At 46.6% G+C, this 12,089-nt stretch overlaps 1 protein-coding gene across 1 annotated transcript in view; it reads left to right on the top strand.

Annotated features, from left to right (window-relative positions):
- WDR97 (WD repeat domain 97) overlaps positions 1-12,089 on the top strand; it is a 305,848-nt gene that overhangs the window by 228,394 nt on the left and 65,365 nt on the right. Inside the window, exon 17 of the mRNA XM_083145263.1 lies at positions 7,657-7,704. Coding sequence (XP_083001389.1) covers positions 7,657-7,704 — 48 coding nt within the window. The remainder of the gene's footprint in view (positions 1-7,656; positions 7,705-12,089) is intronic.

Raw genomic sequence — 12,089 nt, 5'->3', positions numbered from 1 at the left:
TAAATGTGTGCTGGGGAGGGAGGGGTGACATGTAAATGTGTGCTGGGGAGGGAGGTGGTGACATGTAAATGTGTGCTGGGGTGGGAGGGGGTGACATGTAAATGTGTGCTGGGGAGGGAGGGGGTGACATGTAAATGTGTGCTGGGGAGGGAGGGGGTGACATGTAAATGTGTGCTGGGGAGGGAGGGGGTGACATGTAAATGTGTGCTGGGGAGGGAGGGGGTGACATGTAAATGTGTGCTGGGGAGGGAGGGGGTGACATGTAAATGTGTGCTGGGGAGGGAGGGGGTGACATGTAAATGTGTGCTGAGGACGGAGGGGGTGACATGTAAATGTGTGCTGAGGAGGGAGGTAGTGACATGTAAATGTGTGCTGAGGAGGGAGGTGGTGACAGGGGGTAGTGTAGGCAGGGTAGCAGTGATGTGTCATCTGTGGGAAGGAGGGGGGTGCAGGGTAGCAGCGGTGTAGTATGTGGGAAGGGGGGTGCAGGGTAGCAGCAGTATAGTGTACATGGTAGGAGTGGTGTAGAGTGCGTGAATAGGGGTGCAGGGTAACAGCGGTGTAGTGTGTGGGAAGGGGGGGACAGGGTAGCAGCAGTGTAGTGTGTGGGAAAGGGGGTGCAGGGTAGCAGTGGTGTACTGTGCGAGTAGTAGGTTGCAGGGGCGCAGCGGTGTAGTGTGCAGGAAGGGGGGGACAGGGTAGCAGCAGTGTAGTGTGTGGGAAAGGGGACGCAAGGTAGCAGTGGTGTACTCTGCGGGGAGTAGGGTGAAGGATAGCCGTGGTGCAGTATGCGGGAAGGGGGGTGCATGGTAGCAGTGGTGTAGTGTGCAGGGTAGCAGTGGTGTACTCTGTGGGGAGTAGGGTGAAGGGTAGCAGTGGTGTAGAGTGCGGGAAGTGGGGTGCAGAGTAGCAGCGGTGTACTTTGCGGGAAGGGGTTCAAGGTAGCAGTGGTGTACTCTGCAGGGAGTAGGGTGAAGGATAGCCGTGGTTCAGTATGCGGGAAGGGGGGTGCATGGTAGCAGTGGTGTAGTGTGCGGGAGGGGGGGTGCAGGGTAGCAGTGGTGTACTCTGCGGGAAGTAGGGTGCAGGGTAGCAGTGGTGTACTCTGCGGGGAGTAGGGTGAAGGGTAGCAGTGGTGTAGAGTGCGGGAAGTGGGGTGCAGAGTAGCAGCGGTGTAGTTTGCGGGAAGGGGGGTGCAAAATAGCAGTGGTGTACTCTGCAGGGAGTAGGGTGAAGGATAGCTGTGGTTCAGTATGCGGGAAGGGGGGTGCATGGTAGCAGTGGTGTAGTGTGCGGGAGGGGGGGTGCAGGGTAGCAGTGGTGTAGTGTGCGGGAGGGGGGTGCAGGGTAGCAGTGCTGTACTCTGTGGGGTGTAGGGTGAAGTAGCAGTGGTGTAGTGTGCGGGAAGGGGGGTGCAGAGTAGCAGCAGTGTAGTTTGCGGGAAGGGGGGTGCAGGGTAGCAGTGGTGTAGTGTGCGGGAAGGGGGGTGCAGGGTAGCAGTGGTTTAGTTTGCGGGAAGGGGGGTGCAGGGTAGTAGTGGTGTAGTGTGCGGGAAGGGGGGTGCAGGGTAGCAGTGGTGTAGTGTGCAGGAAGGGGGGTGCAGAGTAGCAGCGGTGTAGTTTGCGGGAATGGGGGTGCAGGGTAGCAGTGGTGTAGTTTGCGGAAAGGGGGGTGCAGGGTAGCAGTGGTGTAGTGTGCGGGAAGGGGGGTGCAGGGTAGCAGTGGTGTAGTGTGCGGGAAGGGGGGTGCAGAGTAGCAGCGGTGTAGTTTGCGGGAAGGGGGGTGCAGGGTAGCAGTTGTGTAGTGTGCGGGAGCGGGGGTGCAGGGTAGCAGTGGTGTAGTGTGCGGAAAGGGGGGTGCAGAGTAGCAGTGGTGTAGTTTGCGGGAAGGGGGGTGCAGGGTAGCAGTGGTGTAGTTTGCGGAAAGGGGGGTGCAGGGTAGCAGTGGTGTAGTGTGCGGAAAGGGGGGTGCAGAGTAGCAGCGGTGTAGTTTGCGGGAAGGGGGGTGCAGGGTAGCAGTGGTGTAGTGTGCGGGAGCGGGGGTGCAGGGTAGCAGTGGTGTAGTGTGCGGAAAGGGGGGTGCAGAGTAGCAGCGGTGTAGTGTGCGGGAAGGGGGGTGCACGGTAGCAGCGGTGTAGTGTGCGGGAAGGGGGGTGCACGGTAGCAGCGGTGTAGTTTGCGGGAAGGGGGGTGCACGGTAGCAGCGGCCCTGAGTATATATGTGTGTGAGAGTTTATAGATAAATTTGAAATACAAATAAAATAATAACAATAATAATAAATTAAAAACATAAAATAAAATAACAATAAAATATTTATAGTAATAAAAAGTAATATAAATAAAAATATAATTGTTAATAAATTCACCAAAACTATTTTGTACATTATCTTGTCCATACTGTAGGTATAGAGACATTGAGATGGTGAATGAAATCATTGAGAGCATGTATGTGTACACACTGCATGTATGTGTACACACTTCAAGGGGAAGCGAGGACAAATCCATCCACTCAAACATTTTTTATTTTCATCTTTCATTTATCTATATTTTCAAAGAAATATGTCAGTACAAAATATTAGGGCCAATGGAGAACAGCAGGAAAGAAGGAGGAAAAAAAAGCAAGCGGGCAGATCTTCTGGGGATTCATATGAAGTCAAGATCTTTGGTCTCATTTAATCCCTGAGATTTTAGGGATTGTGGCTGCTGGTTTGCATCATTTTCTGAAGCGATTCCTCCCCCCCATGATTGGTTACCTGGACATACTCTAAACCAGGGGTAGCCAACCCTAGTCCTCGAGAGCTACCAACAGTGCATGTTTTGCAGGTCTCCTCACAGAATCACAAGTGAGCTAATTAGCTCCATCTGTGTATCTTTAAAATGTGTCAGTGATTAATGAGTGCAGCTGTGCAGCAGCTAGGTTGTCTGGAAAATGTGAACTGTTGGTAGCTCTTGAGGGCTAGGGTTGGCTACCACTGGTCTAAACCAATCACTAGTAGCCCCCTGGGGTCACTGTTGTGGTTCTGTAAGTAGTGCCTTGGTATACTGTGGTACATACATTCATTTAGGATATTTCTTCTATGTTCCATCACCCTAAGGGGATGTGTAGTACGACCTATATCCGTGATGGCTAACCTTGACACTCCAGCTGTTGTTGAACTACACATTCCAGCATGCTCCACTACAGTTTTGCTATTTGGCCATGCTAAAATGGTGTAGATTTGCTGGGATGTGTATCTCAGCTGGAGTGTCAAGGTTAGCCATCACTGACTTACATTATACGTCTGGCAAGGACATATCAGTAAATATATGATGTACTGTAACAAGTATTGCAATTAATAAAAGATTCTATATTATACAATTTTTGGACACGGGTGCCATAACCAATTTTACTTTATTACTAACCTGATTACAAGTTGTACATTTCCAATGGTTTCATTTAAAGAATTCAACTACTTTCTGGCCTAACAGAGTTCTTTGTTCTAATGTGTTACTTCAATTTTGGGGTCCCTTAGAAAAAACTGGGTGCCAAGATGTTCATTAAATGATGGACTTTCCTTGATATTCTAGCTGGTTCTACTAATTTTGCCAGCCGCTCCTGAATTCCTTAGTCAAGACTTCAGCTTGTTCTTTAAACTTAATATTTGACGTACAATGTTGTCTAACTCTATGTAGCTGGATTTTGGGGACATCATTTAGCTGTTACTGGGATAGGGAATGAAGCTACATCACCTGGTTTTATAGCCTGCCACTGTGGTAATTCCCTCCATGCTGGATGGTGAGTGCAGGATAAACCATAAGTATTAGAAATAATATACGGAACAAACTCAGTGACAGAGGAAGTGTCACCGTGCAGGACAACAAACAGGACATCAATACAGTGACCATAGAGGACCCTGTTCGACATGAAGCTACAATCCCAAATATATTGTTGTTCGAATTGTCCCATATAGTCATATGCGAAGTGCAAACCTGGTCCCCATGGCTGTACCAAGGACCTGCAAATAGTGACAGTGATCAAACAAAAAAACAGGTCATCGATATAGCAACCACAGAGGACCGGGTTCGATGCGTAGCTACAATCCCAAATATATTGTTGTTCGAATTGTCCCATATAGTCATATGCGAAGTGCAGACCTGGTCCCCATCGCTGTACCAAGGACCTGCAAATAGTGACAGTGATCAAACAAAAAATAGTTATGTGACCAAATGAACTCCGTGGATGCCAGTATAAAATCTCGCTTCTCCTCTCAGATACCAACATCCCCCATCAGGCGATCATGGGCCGCATCTATACCCTACTGATAGGGGGGGTTGGTATACAATGTGTGGACATCACAGGCCTTCTGAATAACATTTATGGAGTATTTACAAGAGTCTATGCTGTGATTACCTATATACTGCTGCCTGTAACTACGCTTGCCTGTGGAATTCATCTGGTATGCTGTAATTACCTATATACTGCTGCCTGTAACTACGCTTGCCTATGGAATTCATCTGGTATGCTGTGATTACCTATATACTGCTGCCTGTAACTACGCTTGCCTGTGAAATTCATCTGGTATGCTGTGATTACCTATATACTGCTGCCTGTGACTACTCTTGCCTATGGAATTCATCTGGTATGCTGTGATTACCTATATACTGCTGGCTGTAACTACGCTTGCTTATGGAATTCATCTGGTTTGCTGTGATTACCTATATACTGCTGCCTGTAACTACGCTTGCCTGTGAAATTCATCTGGTATACTGTGATTACCTATATACTGCTGCCTGTAACTACACTTGCCTATGGAATTCATCTGGAATGCTGTAATTTCCTGTATGCTGCTGCCTGTAACTACACTTGCCTGTGGAATTTATCTGGTATGCTGTAATTTCCTGTATGCTGCTGCCTGTAACTACACTTGCCTGTGAAATTCATCTGGTATGCTGTGATTACCTATATACTGCTGCCTGTAACTACACTTGCCTGTGAAATTCATCTGGTATGCTGTGATTACCTATATACTGCTGCCTGTAACTACACTTGCCTGTGGAATTCATATGGTATGCTGTGATTACCTATATACTGCTGCCTGTAACTACACTTGCCTGTGAAAGTCATCTGGTATGCTGTCATTACCTATATACTGCTGCCTGTAACTACACTTGCCTGTGACATTCATCTGGTATGCTGTGATTACCTATATACTGCTGCCTGTAACTACACTTGCCTGTGACATTCATCTGGTATGCTGTGATTACCTATATACTGCTGCCTGTAACTACGCTTGCCTGTGAAAGTCATCTGGTATGCTGTCATTACCTATATACTGCTGCCTGTAACTACGCTTGCCTGTGACATTCATCTGGTATGCTGTCATTACCTATATACTGCTGCCTGTAACTACACTTGCCTATGGAATTCATCTGGTATGCTGTGATTACTTATATACTGCTGCCTGTAACTACACTTGCCTGTGACATTCATCTGGTATGCTGTCATTACCTATATACTGCTGCCTGTAACTACACTTGCCTATGGAATTCATCTGGTATGCTGTGATTACTTATATACTGCTACCTGTAACTACGCTTGCCTATGGAATTCATCTGGTATGCTGTGATTACCTATATACTGCTGCCTGTAACTACGCTTGCCTATGGAATTCATCTGGTATGCTGTGATTACTTATATACTGCTACCTGTAACTACGCTTGCCTATGGAATTCATCTGGTATGCTGTGATTACTTATATACTGCTACCTGTAACTACGCTTGCCTATGGAATTCATCTGGTATGCTGTGATTACTTATATACTGCTACCTGTAACTACGCTTGCCTATGGAATTCATCTGGTATGCTGTAATTACCTATATACTGCTGCCTGTAACTACGCTTGCCTATGGAATTCATCTGGTATGCTGTGATTACCTATATACTGCTGCCTGTAACTACGCTTGCCTGTGAAATTCATCTGGTATGCTGTGATTACCTATATACTGCTGCCTGTGACTACTCTTGCCTATGGAATTCATCTGGTATGCTGTGATTACCTATATACTGCTGCCTTTAACTACGCTTGCCTGTGAAATTCATCTGGTATGCTGTGATTACCTATATACTGCTGCCTGTGACTACTCTTGCCTATGGAATTCATCTGGTATGCTGTGATTACCTATATACTGCTGCCTTTAACTACACTTGCCTATGGAATTCATCTGGTATGCTGTGATTACCTATATACTGCTGGCTGTAACTACGCTTGCTTATGGAATTCATCTGGTATGCTGTGATTACCTATATACTGCTGCCTGTAACTACGCTTGCCTGTGAAATTCATCTGGTATACTGTGATTACCTATATACTGCTGCCTGTAACTACACTTGCCTATGGAATTCATCTGGAATGCTGTAATTTCCTGTATGCTGCTGCCTGTAACTACACTTGCCTGTGGAATTTATCTGGTATGCTGTAATTTCCTGTATGCTGCTGCCTGTAACTACACTTGCCTGTGAAATTCATCTGGTATGCTGTGATTACCTATATACTGCTGCCTGTAACTACACTTGCCTGTGGAATTCATATGGTATGCTGTGATTACCTATATACTGCTGCCTGTAACTACACTTGCCTGTGAAAGTCATCTGGTATGCTGTCATTACCTATATACTGCTGCCTGTAACTACACTTGCCTGTGACATTCATCTGGTATGCTGTGATTACCTATATACTGCTGCCTGTAACTACGCTTGCCTGTGAAAGTCATCTGGTATGCTGTCATTACCTATATACTGCTGCCTGTAACTACGCTTGCCTGTGACATTCATCTGGTATGCTGTCATTACCTATATACTGCTGCCTGTAACTACACTTGCCTATGGAATTCATCTGGTATGCTGTGATTACTTATATACTGCTGCCTGTAACTACACTTGCCTGTGACATTCATCTGGTATGCTGTCATTACCTATATACTGCTGCCTGTAACTACACTTGCCTATGGAATTCATCTGGTATGCTGTGATTACTTATATACTGCTACCTGTAACTACGCTTGCCTATGGAATTCATCTGGTATGCTGTGATTACCTATATACTGCTGCCTGTAACTACGCTTGCCTATGGAATTCATCTGGTATGCTGTGATTACTTATATACTGCTACCTGTAACTACGCTTGCCTATGGAATTCATCTGGTATGCTGTGATTACTTATATACTGCTACCTGTAACTACGCTTGCCTATGGAATTCATCTGGTATGCTGTGATTACTTATATACTGCTACCTGTAACTACGCTTGCCTATGGAATTCATCTGGTATGCTGTGATTACCTATATACTGCTGCCTGTAACTACGCTTGCCTATGGAATTCATCTGGTATGCTGTGATTACTTATATACTGCTGCCTGTAACTACGCTTGCCTATGGAATTCATCTGGTATGCTGTGACCTGGTTTGCAAAACAAAGAACAAAAACTTAACTAGTTGGCCCACCATGCTTGAGCCCTATGCAGTTGCCTAGGTAGCGCTGGCCTTGTGCTAGGTGGCCCCCAATGCTGGAGCCCTAATCAGCTGCCTAGTTAGCACTAGCTAATTGCCCCAGATAACAGGCCCTATATGTGTATATAGAGTACATACAGCTTCTTCCTAACAAATTTCTCTTCCATCAGAGACCAATGGTGTCCCGGGTTCCCAGACATCGAGCACCCAAACCTCAGGTAAGTCCCTCAGTTGTCATAGCAGTGACATTGTATTCTAGTGTTCTATATTATTCTTACACACGCGTCTGTCTGAACGCGCTAATACCATACCCCACTGGATGATTGTTTGTGCGGTTCTCCCGGAAGGTCTCCCTATATTAGGTACTTGTGTATTATCGCGGCGCCCCCGATTTTCATCGCAGGGCATTGTACAACCACAAAATCGCATCGCATGCCATGGCATATGAACGCATGCGATGCGATGAGACGCGATTATACCCGATTTTTAATTGTACAGGCACCCAGATCCGATTTTATATTGTACACCCACCCTGATGGGTAATCACAATGTAAAATGCCCCCCCATTGTTAATGCCACCCCACTATCAACGCCAACCCGAAGCGTGGCAAGCGCAGCGAGCTCGCGAGGGGCGGCAGTACGCGTCCTCCGACCTTTTCATACCCCCACTATTCACGTCGGCGTGGAGTTGATTTTATATAGTGTGGCGAGCGCAGCGAGCCGTACTACTTTTTAAGTAATGCGCGTCCCCGCCCAGGGCTCGCTGCGCTCACCACGCTTCGGGCTCGGTGGCTCGCCACACTATATAAAATCAACTCCACGCCGACATGGATAGTGGGGGTATGAAAAGGTCGGAGGATGCGTACCGCCACCCCTCGCGGGCTCGCATCGCTCGCCACGCTTCGGGATGGCGTTGATAGTGGGGTGGCGTTAGCAATGGGGGGGCATTTAACATTGTCATTACCCATCCGGGTGGGGATACAATTAAAAATCTGGTCTGGGTAGGCATTTAACATTGAAATCGCGTTGCATCGCATGCCATTATAATGGCATGCGATGAGACGCGATATTAAAATTGTACACTCATCCCGGGAAAAGCCTCAAATCGGGCCCATCGCATGCCATCGTATACCTTAATTAGTGGTATGCGATGCGTCGCGACGGGCGCCGTGATAATACACAAGTGCCCTATATTCTATTACCCATCGGCCTATCCCATATGGGAGCCAAGCAATAATGTTTTCAGTGAATCAAGGTGATCATTGAAGTGGCTTCGCTTGCTCAACAGTACTTAAAGCTAGGTGTATTCATAGCTATTCAGTCCCGTACGGGTGTAAAGTCGTATTTTCTGAATTTACAAAGACCAGTATATGGGTGTTCGTATTTCTATACAAGGCATATAGACATTCGTATTTTTAAATATGAATGAACACACCATCAAAAAAATAAAAATGGATTTGACCAGGAATTCAAATGGTGATTTCAGATGTACCATCCGGCCCTATGGTATATACGGCCGGTAATTGTCCCCAAAATCCTCTTGGAAAATCCTACTAATTTTCCTGGGGTATTTTGCTGAAGCCTGCCCGGATCCATCACATCAGTCAGATCCGTGCTTATTGAGCCTGGTCCTGGTTGCAGAAATACAGGGGAGGGGGGGGGGGGGTTGAGTTTGGGTCCCCTGTATTTCTATAATTAGAACCTGGCTCTTAGAGTACCTGTGAAAGGAAATTATATTCACCATTTCTTCCAGTGAAAATCGCATCCTCTATGTACCAAAGTAGGCATCCACAGGTGTAAAAACAAAAAATCCCGCTGTCCCGACACATGTGTTACACTTGCGGCTTCTTCCCTGAACTGAGGGCTTTCCTGGTGATGTCATACATCGGGTCCTCCCACAGCCAATCAACGGGCTCCTGGGGAACTCCGCAGCTGATTGGCTGTTCACGGCTCCAAAGAAGCCCATGTTTCCTTCATAGACACCGATGTTAAAAATTTAACCTGGGCGTCTATGATGGGAACTTCCATATAGATCTATAGATGTGGGCTCCCATGAAGCCCTGGCTGGAATCTGGTAGCCATTTTGTTAACGCCTTGGTGTTTGACTCTTGCCTGCTCATACTGAGGGGGACATTTACCAAAATGGATTCGTAGAAAAAAGGTGTATTCGTAGGGAGAAATACACCTTTTTTTTACGAATTTGTATTTTCGGGATTTACAATCCCAAAAATACAACAATTCGTATTCCTAAAGATGGAACATTCGTATTTGTATTTACAAATACGAATGTCCTACACCATCGATAGGATACGACAGAAATCACCATTCAAAAGAATGGTGGTTCCTGATTTACTAAGCAGCCGTACTGATAATACGGCTGCTAAGTGGTGTAAAACACCCACGCAAATACGACAGGAAAATAGAACACCATTTTCCTGTTCTATTTGCGTTTTAGCCTGCACGGATCAGTCAGATCCGTGCAGGCTGCGGTGTAAAAAAAATAGAAAAATTAGATAAATAAATAAAAAAAACGGCGTGGGGTCCGGCGGCCAATAGCGGCATTCGGGAGGCGGAGCCGCACGATGTACACAGAGTACCGTGCGTCTCCCTGTCCGGCTGGTTTCGGGGTGTTCGGTTTGTTTTTTTGCCAAGACACTTACCTGGACTACGTCGCGCTGGGACAGGTGAGTATGGTTTCCTTCCACAGCTTCCTCCATGGATTTCGTCGGACTCCGGACCGCCGACAGCGAGGACGACATGGATCCAGAAGACGTCGACATGGACCAGAAGACGACACAGGAGGACCAGAAGACGACACAGGACCAGGGATACCTACGGGAAGAAGATAGGTAAGTATTAGTATGTGTGGGCTTTGTATGTATTAAAGTTTTATTTTAAAAGTGTGTCAGTGTGTTTTGTGTACTATTTTTGTAACTGTGGAACTACAAGTTCCAGCGGGCCCTTTAATGCCCAGCAGGCTGAGACTTGTGGTTCTCCAAGTCCCAGCTTGCTGGGGAGGCTTGCTGGCACTTGTAGTGCCACAGTAAAAAACAATAGTTTAATCTATTTTTTACACCATAATCAGCCCGATGCCCACCGCCCAGGGGCATCGGGGACAGTACCAGGCTTCAGCCTGGTCAGGTAAGTCCTGGAGGGGGGGGGACCCTTCATTGGGGGGGTCCCCACTCCCCCAGGGCCCCTGGCCAGGCTGACTGGTCGGTAGGGTTAATGTTTTGGCCGCGGGTCCTTATATCATAAGTGTCCCCCGGCTGTGACATTACCCTGCTGGCTGGTTGTGCCTGGGACTGGTTCTTGAAATACAGGGGACCCCTAGTCATTTTGTCCCCCGTATTTTGGGAACCAGCCCCGGACCTGGAGCCTGGGGCTGGTTGTTAAAAATCGGGGAACCCCTATTTGTCGGGTTCCCTGATTTTTAATTACCGGCCCCGGCTCCTTCAGCCTGGTGCTGGTTTCAGCTGTGGGGGGGACCCCACGCCGGTTTTTTTTTTAAATTTATTTATTTTTCTATTTTTTTTTACACACTGCAGCCTGCACGGATCTGACTGATCCGTGCAGACTGCTAGAAATAATTCGTATTAGCAGCCGTATATATGTGCCGCTAATACGAATTGTTACACCATCGGAGGGTTACAAAGCAGTCGTATCTGACTGCTTTGTAATTTCCCCTCCGGAACACGACTTTGCATACGACTTAAACAGTCGTATGCAACCGTAGGGGAAATACCAATACGAAAAACTAGGTTTTTCATATTGGTAAATTTCCCCCTGAATGTCAATCATATTGTAGCATAATTCTGTGCCAGCAGAGCGTAATGAGATGCACGTACAGCAGTGTACCCTGTGCCATCACTAGCTCTATAGATGTGTGCTGTGTTATACAGCAGTGTACCCTGTGCCATCACTAGCTCTATAGATGTGTGCTGTGTTATACAGCAGTGCTACCAGTACTGTGTAGTGGTAGTGTGTGCTGTGTTATATAGTAGTTCTACCTGTACTGTGTAGTGTTAGTGTGTGCTGTGTTATATAGTAGTGCTACCTGTACTGTGCAGTGTTAGTGTGTGCTGTGTTATATAGTAGTGCTACCTGTACTGTGTAGTGTTAGTAGTGTGCTGTGTTATATAGTAGTGCTACCTGTACTGTGTAGTGTTAGTGTGTGTTGTGTTATATAGTAGTGCTACCTGTACTGTGTAGTGTTAGTGTGTGCTGTGTTATATAGTAGTGCTACCTGTACTGTGTAGTGTTAGTGTGTGCTGTTATATAGCAGTGCTACCTGTACTGTGCAGTGTTAGTGTGTGCTGTGTTATATAGCAGCGCTACCTGTACTGTGTAGTGTTAGTGTGGGCTGTGTTATATAGCAGTGCTACCTGTACTGTGCAGTGTTAGTGTGTGTTGTGTTATATAGCAGTGCTACCTGTACTGTGTAGTGTTAGTGTGTGCTGTGTTATATAGTAGTGCTACCTGTACTGTGTAGTGTTAGTGTGTGTTGTGTTATATAGTAGTGCTACCTGTACTGTGTAGTGTTAGTGTGTGCTGTGTTATATAGTAGTGCTACCTGTACTGTGTAGTGTTAGTGTGTGCTGTG

Source organism: Crinia signifera, chromosome 5, assembly GCF_055691185.1.
Source record: "Crinia signifera chromosome 5, ASM5569118v1, whole genome shotgun sequence".
Classification (NCBI taxonomy): Eukaryota; Metazoa; Chordata; class Amphibia; order Anura; family Myobatrachidae; genus Crinia; species Crinia signifera.
Note: the sequence above shows the minus strand (reverse complement) of the source record. Positions and strands in the feature narration are given on the sequence as shown.